Here is a 16,526-nt window from a genome sequence, read left to right as displayed (position 1 = left end):
AACGATTATCCACCTTTAAATCATATTAAATCTGATAAAGTTATCGTAAATATAAAAGGATGGTTAACATAAGATGTATGTATGTGTTTGCGGCCAGAATGTTGCGAAAGCGTGAATTAGAACATAAATTAAACGCGATGTATCATGCTATAATAATATAGCGTTCCCGTTCAATATTCAAGTGGGATAATCAGCTCTGAAGAGGATTTTTTTGAAAATGTAACACTGCTTATTTCATTCTCTACTAACAATAAGCAACATTAGCGAATATAATCGAACTTTGTTAAATTTAAACTACCGTTGCATTAATAAAAATTAATAAAAATTAATAAAAATTAGATATGTGTATTAATTTCGTTGGCATGCCTTATGTATCTTGAAATGAAAAGGACAATCGATGTAGGTGATGTTACTTGAAAAATGACGTTATTATCGTTTCCACTTCAAGATTAGAAAATCTGATATATCTAAACTAGAGAAGTAATTCGTGTATTTATATTGTTATCTTTTAAATATATAATATATAACGTTGTGTCATAATAGACACCTTAAAGTGCATAAGATTAAATTTGATATTAAGAGCTTAATATTAAGCGTCGATGTAACGTCAAGATGACATTTTATTTAAAAACTTTTTTTAAACATTTGTTTTAATATATGTATATACTGATTATATAGATCTCTGAATAAGTTCCTTGAAAATAATGATATATTATTTCATCGTTATAATCCAATAAGCATAAATAGTAGCCTAATCGTAGGATATGACATTATAAATACCTGTAAATTCAATCTGTTTTATTTCTATTAAAAAATTAATCGATTACCTTCTCATAGTCTGTCGGCATATCTCCTTGCCGTTAAACTATTTTTAATGTAACTTTTCTTTTAAGCGGTCCAAATGTCGTACATATGGCACAAAACACAAAAGTTCAGCAAAAATACCTACGTGGAAATTCTGTTATATAGATGTATAATTTAATGACTAGAATATTTGTTCAGAAATAAAAAAAAAATGATTATTTGCAGTACTTCCACATACTTTACATAAGTATGCTTCTATGTTAGTTTAAAAAAGGAAATCGTATTATAATCGTGATTAATATCGGGTGTTTAAACATTTCATGAATTTGTCATTTGTCCAGGAACATTAATTAAGAGGTAACGTAAAATGTAATGTATAATTTCCAATCTTTAGCCTAGGTCACGATTGAATACGTTAGATAGAAGAAGCTATTTCATTCATTATTTCGCTAAAAATACGACTACACAAACAGTTGATTGACATACTTCGTGATCTTCTAGTTTTTATCGGTTGCAGTTACGATACTATTGTCGATACAGATCACGTCATTTCGACTTAATAAGTTTATTAAACGACAATCATTATTTTGGCCGCATTCCCGGAGCGCGACTTACTTTACAAAGCGTTAACCGTAATAGGCTACATTGACCCAAGTCCCTGTATCGTTGTGTCCGACTATAAATCAGAGTTACCACTATTTCTAATAGTATAACTGGGCCAGTGTGATATTAGTCTGTGTTGTTTTCATAATCTCGCACAATGAACGTTCGCGATAATTCCTATTGTTGAATTTATCAACCCCGAGTATCTTTGTTAAGCGTCTTTGCATCTGATTTGTTAATTAGAAGTAAGCAAACTGATTACCTGTCTTGTCATTCTTTCTATACAATGACATAAATTCATCTTCGTGTTATGCAGCTGCCGCACACTCATTTTTAATTTAAAAATCTAACATATCCCCCCCAAAAAAGTTTATTAACTTTTAACGTATCTAGATTGATAAAGTACAAGACATTTTAGGGTTGTACGTATTCATATTAAAGGTATCGCGATGAGAACCGGCGTGAATCCACGCATTTGAAAATATTGGCTATAAGAGAACCTGTAAATTCTCTATATAATTCTCCAAATAATACAACCTGTTTTAGCGCATTTAAAATGCTTATGTGTGTTCGCGCCAGCTTATGTTGACATACCCACACCAGAGAATATAATACTCTCTTTGTGCGATGACGATACGACCGCCGCGGACTTCTTTGTACAACTATTTTAAAAAGCTACTTATCTCTCACACACAGTCTTGATGTATCACCCCTTGTAGTTTTCACAGCGCATTCAGTTTCCTGTGTGTTTCCAGTTCTTTTCCTCGTCTTGTCGCGCATTTATCTTCACTTCTCAGCTCCATAAAAATCAATTTTAACCAAACATAGCTTAAAACCTGACCGAGGATGCACCTATATGGGAAAGAAATTTGGTTCAACGGTTCTCGAGTAGCAAGATAACACATACATAGACAAAGAAACGTTGCATTTGACAGTTTACGAACTATATACATATACGTAATGTAGGAAAAGAAGATATGTTTAAAGTTCTGCTGAATTCTATCACAATATCACAGCAGAGGTAAATTCCACAATTATGGGATCTAAGCCACAGTTGATATACGAATGAATATACTATCGATCAATTTTTAAACAAATAATTAAATTGTATTATTTGTCGATTCTATAGGAAGATTATAGACATTATTTTTGACTATTAGTTTCTCGTTAATTGATACATTTTACTTACATTCGTGTATGTAAGTATTGTTGCTATAAATTGTCTAGTGTCTGAATATTTACAAGTTGTATTACGAGTTGTAACAGAACCAGTAGAAATAAAATGAACAAATTATTAAAATCTTATAATTCCTCCCATGGCTGTCATACAGCAATAAATACGTTACATACTTGTTTTAATGGAAACTACGTACAGATCTCGGAATGTTATCTGCATCAGTGTCATCGTCATTGGTGTTCAGATTAAACTACACATTGTACGTACACAGTTGTTTCTGTAGGACATAACGAAGTCGTTAAAAATAAATACTTTCAAATAATTCGATAAAAGAATAAAAATCATATCCTCACAGATTAATTAAAATAAGCGTTATGATTATTAATATTACACTTATGAAAACAGGATTCCGAATTTTTCATTTAATGGTAACGTTGTGCTTTAAGCATAAAATGAGGAAGTTTTTTCTCATTTCTCGTGCGACGTAGGATATTCTTCCAGTGAAAATGAATATGTTAAACTTTCTGGACATTCTCCGCTGGTCTAAAAATATGAAAAGATCGATATAAAGAATATAAACTTAAATAAATAATGTTGGGACTCGTCAAATTTGTATTGATGTTTTTCGATTGATATTCATGTTTGTACAGGGTGAACCACGAAACATGCTCAGCGTAGATTATTTCATTGTTAGTGGGTGAATTGATAATTTTTTGTCTGGTATAACATGATTCAAGGGGAGCTTTAAAGTGATAAAATAGCAAACTTCTTTTGTCATCTTCCTTTTCCGAGTTTTCAGTCATCTTCAGTTTTTAATAGGTAAAGTTCTCTTACACCTATCTTTTAGCCAACACTGAAACGAATTAGACAAACATCGTAACAAATATTTCGAATATCATAATCTTCTCCTCTACGTCTTGTACGAGGTAAGTTGCCGCCCATGTATCGTTCGATTTGAGGATCCCTGTGCACCCCGCTGCTTAGACTAACCTACTTTCATTCATGTAAGGAGGTTTGCTCGCGCACAGGGATAATTCGGCTAATTTTTAATTATCAATAACTAAAAAACAAAGCCGAAAACGCAATCTTTTCATTCTTGATTTTCATCTTATTTTAGCTTCGAGAATCAGACCTTCGATATTTTGACACTTGTAGCCGAACACGCTGTACAAAACTTAATAAAATATCATTACTTCACATCTTGTATAAAGGATAGATATTTAAAAACTAATAAACAGTATATTATAATAAAATTTTTTATCCTAGAAAGGTACATGTTTACAGACTTACAATATAAAAATTATAATTTTTTTTTAACATTTTATATGCTTAACTTAAAAATTGACATATTATTTTAATTTAATAGATAATCTATTACTTATACAAATAATTTATTACCAAGCAACTTTACATTACTAAAGTCAATTTCTTATATTAATCTAGTTTAAATAAAAATAAAAATTTCCAAAATAATTAAAATACGATAGTAGTATTACCCTAATACTTCCAAAAAGAGAAAAAGATTAGAAATAAAAAATTGAATTATTCGAATACTCTTTGAGATTTGTTTGATTTGACATTTATGGGATATTTTCTTAAATTCTGATACAAGAAGTTTTAAAATGTCTTGTATGTAAAACAAAACTATTACGTGCGAGAAATAAGACGACAAAATAAAACACAATTGAAATATGTATAATTATAATCGAAATATACCCTATCAATTAATGTGCGTAGGATATGTAGTTAAATCAAGAGTTAATACTTTACTTTCCAAACACTCTCCAACCTGTAATTAAAAAATATATATATGTAATGTAATTTTGCTAGAACGATATAAATTTTCAGTTATACTCACATCAGGGCAAATACCAATTAATGCATCAGCATGGGAATAAAATTCCTCTTTCAAAGATATGACAATAGTTTGTAAAGAGCTTGTTTTATCGCGTATGTAACTAGCAACTTTTCCTATGTTAGTATTATCCAGTGCAGCATCGATTTCATCCAAAACAAAGAATGGCGCAGGTTGAAAACTATAGATTTCATAAAATTAGATTATAATCTAACATAAGATAATTTAATAATAATTTAATATAATGTAAAATATATTATGAATAAGAAATAGATTAATTTTAGATTTAAATTTATTTCAAAATAAAAATTTAAAAACCTAATAATTAGAAACTAGATACCTGTGAATTGCAAACAATAAGGCTAATGCCGCAACAGTTTTCTCTCCACCAGATAAATTAGACATTGGTTGGAATCGTTTCCCTGGCGCTACACAATTATAATTAATACCATCCAAATAAGGTTCTTCTGGATTTTCTGGTCCAAGGAATGCTTGAGCAGATTGATTTTTTGCTAAACTCTAAAATAATAGATATATTTATGTACCTTTTTTTAATTCATATACTTAACATATACAAACCTTATAAATTGGATCAATTTCATTAGCTACATGCTCGAAACAAGCCATAAATCTGTCATGTCTTTCTTTTTTGATTTTCTCAAATTGCGTTTTTGCTTTTTTTGCTTTTTTACGAGACTGTTCAAATTCTTCGTTAGTTTCTTGTAATTTCTCCTTAGCAAGATATAACTTTTGAATAGCCTTAAAAACATCAACATTATGAATGAAAGATTTTCAAGAAGGAAAAAGAAAATATTCTTTCAAAAAATTAACACATTCCAATGCATGTAATCGAGTGAGAAATAGACTAAATATGCAATCGCGTTGTCACCAAAAAATGTTATCAGTCCTTTCTTATTAGTTGCATAAAAGAAGGAAAACGCAAGAATATATATTTCTATTAGTAACCGAATTATTGAACATTTAAAATTATTATTTTTACATATTTTCACTGTGAGATTTTAGGGTTACTTGTTACTGTTTTCACTGAGTTAGCAAAAAGAGTTAGCGTAACTTCACAGAACCCCTTCATCTGGGGTATACTATATGTAATATCTTAAACAAGATTAAATTGTAATTTTCTATTTGCAATATTATAGTTTTTACCTTCATATTTGGTGCTTGAATACGTTGGATAGTACTTTGTAGATCATTAATCGTTTTCGTTAGTTTGTCAGTAGTTTTCTTAATATCTTCTTCTTCTATATCCTTCAAATTTTCAGGAAGGAGGGCATAATCTACAGTTATTCGTTTTTCACGTTCATATTGCTGGTGAGTACTTAAGGATGAGTCATTATTAGCTTCCGAATTATTAGTCGCAGTAGTTTCACTAGCTATATCTTCCATATTTCCATGAAGCATTGGAATTGCAATGTCTTCCATCTATATAACATTACATTCATATACTTGTTTCTATAAAATCCTTAAACAATAGATTGATTAACTTTATTTTGTTTTACAACATACCTTACATTGCATTAGAATAGCATGACGTTCAGCTTTTTTTTGTTCAATTTTGGTTTCAATACCATTTAATTGTTTTTGAGCAGCTTGTATATCTTTCGCTATTGCTCCAACTTCACGTCTAGCTTTGCCTATTTCATCTTCTTTTTGATCAACTTCCATCTTTTTTGCGTTTCGCGCGGACTTCAATTGCTCCATTTGAGTTTCATCATGATCTATTTCTGCTTTTTGATTAGATTCAGTCTGTCGGGCAGATTCAAGTTTATCTTCTGCATCTTGAACGGCGCGTTCCCATCGTAATACGTTACCTAAGTTTTACATATTCTCATTTAGAGGTTTCAATTAAATATTAATTTAGCAAAGCGAGTATTAAATTTCTTAAAAGTACGCATATAAAGTAAAATTCTACTCACTTTCTGTATCACGTTGTTTCTCAAAATCTAATTGATTATAAATGCGATTGCATTGATTTTCAAATTCCATCCTCTTCTTTGCTCTTTCTTGTTGTGATCTAGAAGTATAATTTCTAGAATTAATCAATTGTAAGAAAAATTATTGTCTCTATTTTTTTCCTAATATAAAAAAATTTGTTAATGAGAATGAAACACTAAGTTCCTTGTTACACTAAAAATTGAAATGGTAATATATTTTGTTTCCCTTTGTAAAGGGTAAGCGTTTTGAGTTAAAAAATACTATAAAAATGAAGATTGTAATGTAAGAGACAAAAAAGCAAACTTATTCGTATTTAAAGTATTAATAAATGTTATTATAAATTAAATTATTCAGATAATTAAATATTATCCAGATAATGAGAAAGAAAGAGAAAAATAAATAAGAAATTCGAGATGTTTAATATTTAAAAATTATTTTTTATGAGTGCAGAAATTATTAGAAGTAAACATAATTGCAATTTGCATGCAATATTTGTATGAAGTATGTATTTTGTATACGATGTAAAATGAAATAAAATTTTTCTTTCATTTTTCATACATTTTTTTCTGTTTTTAATGTATCTATTCTTTTAGACAATTTTTAATATCTTATATATTGTAGTTATAATACATTCATTACTTAAAAATGAATTGACATAAAGAAATAAGGTTCCTATATTAAAGAATTTATATTTATTAAAATTAATATCATATTTATTAAATTTAAGTACACATACCGTAATTCCCTTTCTTCATATTGTCGAATATTAGATACACCTATTTGTTCACAAAAGCTAGCAAATACATCATCTTCAACATTATTCATCTTTTCCTTGATATTCTGTATTTCTTGATCTCTCTCGGCCATAGTTTTTTCAATTACAGTTATTGTTGGCTATATACAAAGGATATATCAATTTAGTAAACATTCTTACATAAGTGTAATAAAATATAAAAAATTTACATACACCAAACATATTTAATTCGTTCTGAAGGGCATCTAATTCTGTTTCAAGTTCCGAAATTTGTTTTTGCTGTAATATGTATAATTTTCAATAAGCAGTATATAAAAGATATGTTAAAATACTGTTATTATTATTATAATTGCAGTTTTATAGCATTATAAATTATATTATTTACCGTAGCAGTAAGATCGCTTTTATTATATTTTAAACGTGTTTCCAAACCTCGTATTTGAGATTCAACTGTATTTAATTCAGATTCTTTTCTTGATTTTTTCAAAGATTCACGTAATTCTTCTGTTAATTTTTCCTACAAAATATTTAACATATACTGCAGAACAATTGTGTACAGTAAAATATACAAGTACACTGTATATGGAAATAGAATGTCTTACTTTTTGTGCCTTTAATTGAGACATTTGTTTCTCATCCCATCTTTTCGCTTTCTTTGCAAGATCTAAACTACCACCAGATATAATACCTGCTTTCTGATAAAATGTTCCATCTAATGCAACACACTGTAATGACATGTATATATTAATTACTGTAACTTTTTAAAAAATTAGTTATTCTATACATACATACATCATATCTTGCTTTTTTATCCATTTCATAAGCTACTTTATTTGCATCTTCAGGTGTTTCGCACACAAGTGCATTATTTGTAGCAAATAATACAGCTCTGTCAATATCTTTAGGTGAAAAATGTAATACATCATATAACAATTTTACATTTTTAGGCTCTTGTATATTTCTAAAACAAAAAGAGAAGAAGAGAAGAAATTAAAACTAATTAGAAATTAGAAATTACTACAATCTTTGTAATATGAAGGGAGAAGTGAGAAAATATACAAAGATACTGTTAAGAATAGAAATAATGACTCTTCTAAATATTTAAAAAATTATACAGCTAGTGTTTAAAGTTATTTTTACGTTACATACCTAAGTCTTTCTTTTAATGGCTTTGTTTGGATGTAATCAAGAGGAAGAAATGTTTCTGGTTCAAGATATTGCTCTTTGAGATACTGGATACATTGTCTAGCTGTTTTTTCAGTATCAACAACTATAGCTTCCATATATTTGCCAAGAACTTTTGTAATTGCAACATTGTACCTTTTATGAATAGGTTCACACATATTGTACATGCGATCATACTAAGAAATAATAATAACAATAGTAATTATATGATAATTACATTATTAGACTGATAAAATAATAATTTGCAAGAAAATGATTTATAAATAAAAAATTAAATCTAATTTGTTACTTACTACTCCAGGAAAGAGGCGTTTAAAATTTTCTACGATCTCAGTTTTCTTTTTAGTTCTTGATACTTCGTGCTTATCAACCTTTGCGTCACCTAGCTGCTCTGAAATGCTCTCTAATTCCCGCTGTAAATTTTGTATTTTATCTTTTGATGTACCAACATCAGATTGTAAGTCGGCCCGCAACTTTTTCTGATCTTCCAAGGCAGCTTCTGACGTCCTTATATGTTCTTCTAATTTTTCTACTCTTTTAAGAGCTTCATCTCGCATATGACCTTTTTGTTTATGTTTATTCTCTATTTCTGTCTTTTTTCTTCCTTCATTATCAAGTCTATCTTGATCAGATTTTTGCTCCCGATTAATAGAATCAAGAAGTTGCAAATACCTCGCTGATTGTTTACCTGCTTCCTCTTTCAAGCGATTATACTCCCTCACCTTAAATTAATATTTAATATGATTATAATAATGATTACTTTGGTCTTTAAATTTTGAGATATATATAATTATTGTAGCTTTAATTAAATAGGATTATTATAATATAATATTAGAAAAATGAGAAAAATATTAGAATTAGAAAAATGATTTATAATCTTACTTTATGATGACATATTTTGAAAAATATTTTTCTATTTAAATCCCATTTGAATTTTCTTACCTGTTCATCTTCAAGTTGCACATCTCTTCCTTGTAATTGTGATTGTCCAGCAATACTTGCTTCATAAGCTGCTTTAGCATCTTCTACTTGTCGCAGTTCTTCTTGAAGTTCGTGTATATCCTTTTTATGAGCTTCATCTGCAATACGTGCTTGAGCTAGTGACTTCCGAGCAGATTCTACTTTCTTTTGCATGTGTGCAACACGTTCTTTTGCTTTGATGAATGTGGGTCTTTTTTTTGTTATTTCAACTTCTACTTCTCTAATATCCTGTTCGATTTTAGCGAGATCCCTCCCTAATTTTCCAGCTTCTTTCTTTTTCTCCTTTAATAATTCTTCTGCTTTTTCCTTTTTCTTCTCAATCTTTTCTATTTCATGTTGTTTCTTTTTCTGTGAAACTTCTAAATTCTCTGTACTCTTTTCATTATGAAATAAACGAAATAATTGAAGCTCTACTTGTTTTTCTATCTACAATGAAACAGATAATATTAAGTCATTTAACATTGATTCAATAATGGATCTATAAATTATATAATTTGTTTAAATTTGAAATTAATGAGTAAATAAATGACCTACATATTCTTCCTTTAAACGTTGATACTTTTCAGCTTCTTCTTTTTCTAGTTTTGCTTCTTTCCTTTCAGCAGCAATACCTTTCTTTTTCTGGTATGAAAATTGAGTTTCCTCTTCTGCTTTTAACATTTCCGTTCTTAATCTATAAAAGTAAAAAATCTATTTATAATTATAACATGTTTATCAGAAACTGATTTACCAAAGGATGAAATATTACACAGTATATTATTTATCTTTTAGATATATTGAACTGTTATATAATACATTAAAATAATGATTACCCTTAGTTATTATAAATTATATTATATACATTATTATATTATATATTATTAATTATATATATTAATTGTATTTATATATATAATATACAATTAAGAATTAATATACAATTAAATAGATATTATACAAAACAATTACACTACAAGATATTTTAGAATTTATTTTATAATTTTAGAATTATAAGTGAATAAAATACGAAATAGCAGGAAATAATGAAAACAAATTTAATGTTTAATGAATGATGCCTTTCCTTGCCTTACTTTCAAGTAGAAAAGGTTAAAATTAATTATTAAACTTTACTTTAATTATTATTTTATATTCGTATGCTGTACATATTGAAATTACCAATATGACTGTGGATAATATTGCATAAACAATATATGTGTAAGTTTATGTATATAAGTTACCTTTCATATTCTGCCTTTAATGCTCCAGAATTACTAATTTCTTCAAAAAGTGCAGTACGTTCTTTTGGATTTTTCATTGCTATTGATTCTACAGCTCCTTGAAATACAAGGAAATTTTTTGCTTTGACATTAATACCAAGTTGTTCTAACTCATTGAGATATACTTGGCTAGTAACTACCTACATAATACATGAAAATTTGTAAATTTCCATTCAAATTAAATTTCTAACTAAACTAACTAAAAAAATATATAAAACTTACATTGTTGTTTATTCTATGTTCCGAAGAAGAGCCTTGTACAGAACGCATAAAACTTTTTTCGGTTCCATCTTCTAGTTCAAACACAGCAGTTACAGATGCACTGTAATTTATAATGACTGCATAAGATGTATCATATACATAAATACATTTGATACACAGATTATGCTTATAAATATTATGTTTATAAATGTAGATATATGCACATATATATATATAGGGTATTTTGTTTAACTTGAAACAGTGGAATATGAGATTTAGTAAAGAATTTCATAGACAATATCCCAACAGACCAGAGCTGTCAGCATTGACATGTTCAAGGATACTGGAAGTGTCATACAGCGAAGAAACTGGTGCTATAAAGGTTAGAAGAATGGTTAAATTGCACTTTTGAATTTTTGTCTCAATAAAGATACCTCTTAAACTAACTCTTAGAATATAAAGATATGAATCTAAAACATATTGAAGGAGAAAAGAAGCTTGATCTTTATTTACAATGCATAGCATAATCGGTATCATTCAAAGATGTTAGCTAATGATTTGTATTGATTTGACTGCTTTGGATCTAATTTATGATGTTTTGTCACATGGAATGTTATTATTTGTATCTCAACAAATGCCACCATATTATGAATACTGTATATAATATTATTATTTTAAAAAAATTGACTTGACTTTGATATCTCTTCTATTTCTACACTCAAAAAAATGTTATTTATATTACCTAATGTCCTCCTATGTACTAAACAATTTCTTTGAAAATATCTTTTTATAACTTCATTCCCTTATGGAATATTTGATTGTTTCCTATTAAACAAAACACCCATATTACAATTAAGCATATAATTTAATTTTAAGTTATTCTCTAACTTATATTTATATTCTGATACATTTTAAATAATAAAATTAAAAAGAAGAAATTATTTCTATTTCCTTTGAATACAAATTTATACACATTCAGAAAGAAAGAAGTTAATTTGTTTAAAAATTGAATTAGTTTGTTGAAAATTATTAAATCAAACTGTATAAAAATGTATATACTTGCACTTTTTCTTTATCTTATAATATATTATAAAGTTATATTCAAAAACAAAATTAAATACAATTATTTTAGATGTTTTTAAAACAATTTTTTTCTCATGTTGTAAAAGAGAAAGAACAAAAATTATTAAATTTTAGATATTACTATTTCTTTAAAATATGTAAAAGAAAAAAGAAAATTATAGCGTATTTCGGCAAATAAGATATTTATATAAAAATTTTTAATAAATGTATGTCATAATAAGTCTTTTCTTTTAATATTTTAACAAATTCAAAAAATACTTTATATGTAACTTTGAAATATGTAGAAGTTTGGTGTCTTATGAGTAGAAATAAAAGCGTAATTTAGCAAAGAAATAAAAACAAAAATTATATATCTAAAATAATTGAAACTTGAAGATATGAAAGTACAGTTTATAATATTAAAGCAAGCGGTTAAAGTATGTACAAGTAAGTATAAATGTTGTTAAAATAATTAAAAAAATTTTTAGTCTATAAGATCCAGAAATACCTTCGTGCAACTGGCATTCCTATTGAAGCTCCATGTATCAACTCACTAAACCGTTTTACCCGGAGACTACTTGTTTTTTCTCCCATAACAAAACTAATTGCGTCCATAAAATTAGATTTTCCTATATTAGAAACAAATATATAATGCATAATAGGTCTGAAATTATTAGAAGTTCTCCATATACTAATATAAAAGAACATAACCTACCGGATCCATTTGGTCCAACAACAGCAGTAAAGGATTTTAGAGGTCCTATAATAAGCTTTCCTCTGTAAGACTTAAAGTTTTCTACTTCGATATGCTTCAAAAACGCCGGCATTTTTAAAAACAATTTTAAAAAATTTATAGCTAACAGTAAAGTGGTATAATTGGCGCCATAAAGTTTCCAACACAAACAAGCATTATACGTCAACAATTGGTTTTCTAACTGCAGTGAAGCTAGTGACGAAATGTTGTCAACACACTTCACTTTCAATTAAATACAAATTTACAAACGATACTTCTATAAATATTATTTTATATATGCATATACGTTTGTGTGTGTTTCTGTATAATAGCTTCATAGATATATATAATAACTTTCTATTATTAATATATAATTAATTAATTACAAATTATATATAATATATATATTTATATTTTAATATAGGTATAATAGTTCTTAGTATTATAAGATTAAGTAAATATTTTAATTATAATTTTATGTATACATATTGAGTGAAATTATTTTTTCTTGTTTTGTTATACGAGCAAAAATATGAAATGAATATAAACAATAATATTTAAGAATCAGAAGTACATATTTGAAATAATGGACATGAAATAAATTACATAAAATTAAGGCAAACGGAATAATTTATTTGACACATTATAATTCTGGGTAACGAATAATCATTTTATTATATACATACATATATAGCAGAATTTATAAATTGACCAAAGCATCTCTTTATAATTTACTAAATAATGAACTGCTACGTAATATTTAATAGTGTATTTCTAAAGTTTCATATTTTCAGCCAAGGAACAAGAAAGACCTGTATTATCAGGCTCAACATTCAACTCCTTAACTACTCCATCATCAAGAAGCATAGAATATCGTTTACTTCTTTTTCCACCCAGTACTGGTAAATCTACTGACAGTTCCATTGCATCTGTAAATTGAGCTGCTGGATCTGCCAGCATACGTACCTGTACAAGAAAGTATAAAATTTACTGATAAAAATGGTGTTACATACAAAATATATAAAATAAATAAAATATAATCTTACTTTTCCTTCTGCTCCGTGTTCTTTACCCCACGCTGCCATTACAAACGGATCATTTACAGAAATACAAAAAATTTCTGCAATTCCTTTAGATTTTAATTCGCCAGCTTTCTGTATATAACCAGGAAGATGTGTCTAAAATAATATCAAATTTTTAAATATAATATCCACTATACTATTTCTTTTAAATACAAAAGTAAATGTTTGTATTATAGAAATATTTTTGTTTTCTATATATATAGAATATAACTTTCTTATAGTTAAAAAAAATTACTTTTACTACGTTAATACTTAATAAATATTAACATACTTATAACATTTACTATATAACACTAACTTAATATTATTTGTTCCTTTATTTATTCAGTTACATTTATACCTATTTTGAGTAAGCAAGGATAGTTATTAATACATTGAATACATTAAATCGATTTTTGAATAGACATGAAAATATATACCTTGGAACATCCTGGTGTGAAAGCTCCTGGTACTCCAAAAATTACAATTTTTTTCCCATTTGCAATTTTAGCAAGATTCACTTTATTTGCAGGAGAGTCTTCAAAAAGATCAATTGTGGGTAGTTTTTGTCCTGCCTATATAATCACATCATATATATGTATAATTCATTTTTACAAAAAGAATTATAGTATTTTAATATATTTATACATCAATTACAATAATTGTAGTGATAATATCATGTAATTTATGTCATTATTCTTTAAATCTAACGAAACAAAACTTACAGCGATAACCATGTTTTGAGATGATACTCGAAATTGTCGTATGATATAACCAAGTGACAGTCGTTCATTGACGGAAATTGCGCGACTTATAAGTGGGTTCATCTGTATATATAATTGATAACGTTATGAGTAAATCAAATAATCAACTATTTGTAATAGAATGAAATTGTAAAAGAATTTCTTTAATTGGAGCACGGTTGACTATGGATTGAATGAACGTACGGAATTGCGCAACCTTTCCGACTCATTACATAAATATAATCATTTTCTTTTGCAATATATTTTTATTTTTAATATTCATCTCGTTTACGTAGTAAAAATTAATCGATAACATTGCCACGTAAGACAATTTGATAATTTATCATTTTAGACAACGATCGATAATTAGTCAAGGTTTCAATTCCTTGATTGAATCAATGATCTGTACACAAAGTTATCCAAATTTTATGATTTTTATTAGACTTGACATCAGAAAACCACAAATAAGATATACGATATAACAGACATAGATATATAATAAGATATAAATTATATGAAATTCTTGATTATTACATTTCATTTATTTAAAATTCAAATGTTTTCGCATTAAAACTTATTGAATATTTAAATTTGTAGGGAAATTTCCCACTCGTCCATCAGAGGGCCATAGGCTTTGATTTTACGCAAGAACTTTTCTTTAAACTCCAACTCAGAGCGCTTCCTATAAATATACGTTTCAAACGTGTCGTGACAGAGAGGAATCGAGAGTGCTTGTAATTATAAAGTCGGTGGTTCTCGGACTAATGCTGCCACCACGCGGTGAAGTCCTGTGGTCAAGCCTGCTATGGTAACCAATGTAAAAAAGACAATTATCGACCGATGTTAAGAGCCTAGTTCCATCTGCGGAAGTTTTGTGACTTGTACGGTAATTCAACCTACGAGTATGAGCAATAAATGAGCATTTGAGGCCATTATACATATATATGTGTTCAATTGCAACGCCAATAAAGTAGAATAATATATCCTTAGTAAGTTATTTCTGTATGTTTCGGAATATATTTCGGCTACTTTAGGGAAGAAACATTCCGATATTACGACAGTAAAAGAACTGTAGAGAACTTCTATACAGGATCTTTTTTTTTTTTTTTTTTTTTTTTTATTTATTAGAATATTTACAATCAATTCTCGTTGAGAATTTTTAGTAACTTAATTTGGCGTGATACAATGACATGGATTATAATAGCATTATATTGTTGATTCTAGTAGGAATACAGGATCTTTGACCGTGAGATTTACTGAATGAGATTGCTCGTTGTTGAAACCGTCGAATACATTTAAAATAATAAATTAATGTACAGCCGTACACGCGAGTCGTTAGTACAAAGTATAAATCGCAAAATGAAATCGCGGAATAAGTACTTGTTAATGCTGGTCGCGTAACTCGATGAATACTCGTCAGATACTTGGAGATACTCCGTAGATACTGTTAGATACACGGTATGTACTCTCGTGCTCCCTTTATTTATACCGGTCGGGGGAAGTCGGAAAATTCAAATTCGTCTTTGTTCGACGGTTGCACGTAGCGGCGACATTGTTTTGCTCGGAGTTTATTTATTCTTACATTACGTGTTTTCTAACGATCTTGATACTCCAAGGCAAAACAACAATATGATTTCAATTGTTTACTAACTCATGTGCCACTACAGAACAGACAGCAACGATACTTCTTCAGCAGACAAATTATCACGAAGTTTGAGAATCATCAATGCATGTGATCTGAAAATCTTTGGAAAGAAACAGTTGTAAAAAGGTACTATAATAATAATAAAGAAATTTTTCGGTTCCGTGTTAATAGCAGAATAGTCGTTCTGTGCATTTTTGTGTCTTCGAATCTCTCATAAAAATGAGATGACTTGAGATTTTAATTTTTAATCGAGACAGGTGTGTATCTATCTGAAAAGAACAGCAGAGAATTAGCGTATAACCGTTTCACCATAATAGTTACGGATTACATAGCAGATTATAATTATACAACATTTATAAATATTAGTAGGTAGAATTGGAGAAGTAAACGCACTTGTTACGATGAAAGGAAAGTCGCGAGCTGTACATCGGGATAACTGGTAGGTGATTTGAAGAAGCATAGGCGAGCAAGTACTTGCAAGTAATCGATTAAATCAGCGCGAGTCTATCGGTA

The 16,526-nt window shown here is 28.2% G+C and overlaps 2 protein-coding genes across 3 annotated transcripts; both read right to left on the bottom strand.

Annotated features, from left to right (window-relative positions):
• Nucleotides 1-2,975: 2,975 nt before the first annotated feature.
• LOC105667205 (structural maintenance of chromosomes protein 1A) lies at nucleotides 2,976-12,771 on the bottom strand. Of its 2 annotated transcripts, none has more exons than XM_012321340.3 (20): nucleotides 12,547-12,771; nucleotides 12,340-12,460; nucleotides 10,791-10,890; nucleotides 10,530-10,708; nucleotides 9,847-9,985; nucleotides 9,274-9,738; nucleotides 8,625-9,053; nucleotides 8,296-8,507; nucleotides 7,939-8,107; nucleotides 7,749-7,871; nucleotides 7,532-7,663; nucleotides 7,360-7,425; nucleotides 7,129-7,286; nucleotides 6,374-6,471; nucleotides 5,964-6,268; nucleotides 5,604-5,879; nucleotides 5,019-5,198; nucleotides 4,780-4,958; nucleotides 4,443-4,620; nucleotides 2,976-4,373 (listed from the first exon to the last, which is right to left on the bottom strand). In XM_012321340.3, the coding sequence occupies exons 1-20, from the start codon at nucleotides 12,656-12,658 to the stop codon at nucleotides 4,305-4,307; spliced, it is 3,690 nt and encodes a 1,229-aa protein (XP_012176730.3). In that variant the 5' UTR covers nucleotides 12,659-12,771; the 3' UTR covers nucleotides 2,976-4,304. The 2 variants fall into 2 exon arrangements, with proteins under 2 accessions (XP_012176730.3, XP_048261063.1); XM_048405106.1 differs by lacking the exon at nucleotides 12,547-12,771 and adding an exon at nucleotides 11,512-11,594.
• Nucleotides 12,772-13,213: 442 nt separating this feature from the next.
• LOC100650919 (peroxiredoxin-5, mitochondrial) lies at nucleotides 13,214-14,641 on the bottom strand. The gene is made up of 4 exons (XM_012321339.3): nucleotides 14,351-14,641; nucleotides 14,066-14,200; nucleotides 13,611-13,742; nucleotides 13,214-13,530 (listed from the first exon to the last, which is right to left on the bottom strand). Exons 1-4 carry the CDS (start codon nucleotides 14,450-14,452, stop codon nucleotides 13,339-13,341), a joined length of 561 nt encoding a protein of 186 aa, XP_012176729.1. The 5' UTR covers nucleotides 14,453-14,641; the 3' UTR covers nucleotides 13,214-13,338.
• Between the last annotated feature and the right edge of the window lie 1,885 nt (nucleotides 14,642-16,526).

This window comes from Bombus terrestris, chromosome 4, assembly GCF_910591885.1.
Source record: "Bombus terrestris chromosome 4, iyBomTerr1.2, whole genome shotgun sequence".
In the NCBI taxonomy this organism is placed as follows: domain Eukaryota; kingdom Metazoa; phylum Arthropoda; class Insecta; order Hymenoptera; family Apidae; genus Bombus; species Bombus terrestris.
This window is presented reverse-complemented; position numbering and strand designations above follow the sequence as displayed.

Coding starts and splice junctions, on each gene's coding strand:
- LOC105667205 (XM_012321340.3), bottom strand. CDS start 12,658: ATGCCGGCGTTTTTGAAGCATATCGAAGTAGAAAACTTTAAGTCTTAC. Junction 12,461..12,546: donor TGTTGGACCAAATGGATCCG/GTAGGTTATGTT, acceptor TTTCTAATATAG/GAAAATCTAATTTTATGGAC. Junction 7,872..7,938: donor ATAAAAAAGCAAGATATGAT/GTATGTATGTAT, acceptor ATGTCATTACAG/TGTGTTGCATTAGATGGAAC.
- LOC100650919 (XM_012321339.3), bottom strand. CDS start 14,452: ATGAACCCACTTATAAGTCGCGCAATTTCCGTCAATGAACGACTGTCA. Junction 14,201..14,350: donor CTCAAAACATGGTTATCGCT/GTAAGTTTTGTT, acceptor GTGATTATATAG/GCAGGACAAAAACTACCCAC. Junction 13,743..14,065: donor TCACACCAGGATGTTCCAAG/GTATATATTTTC, acceptor ATATTATTTTAG/ACACATCTTCCTGGTTATAT.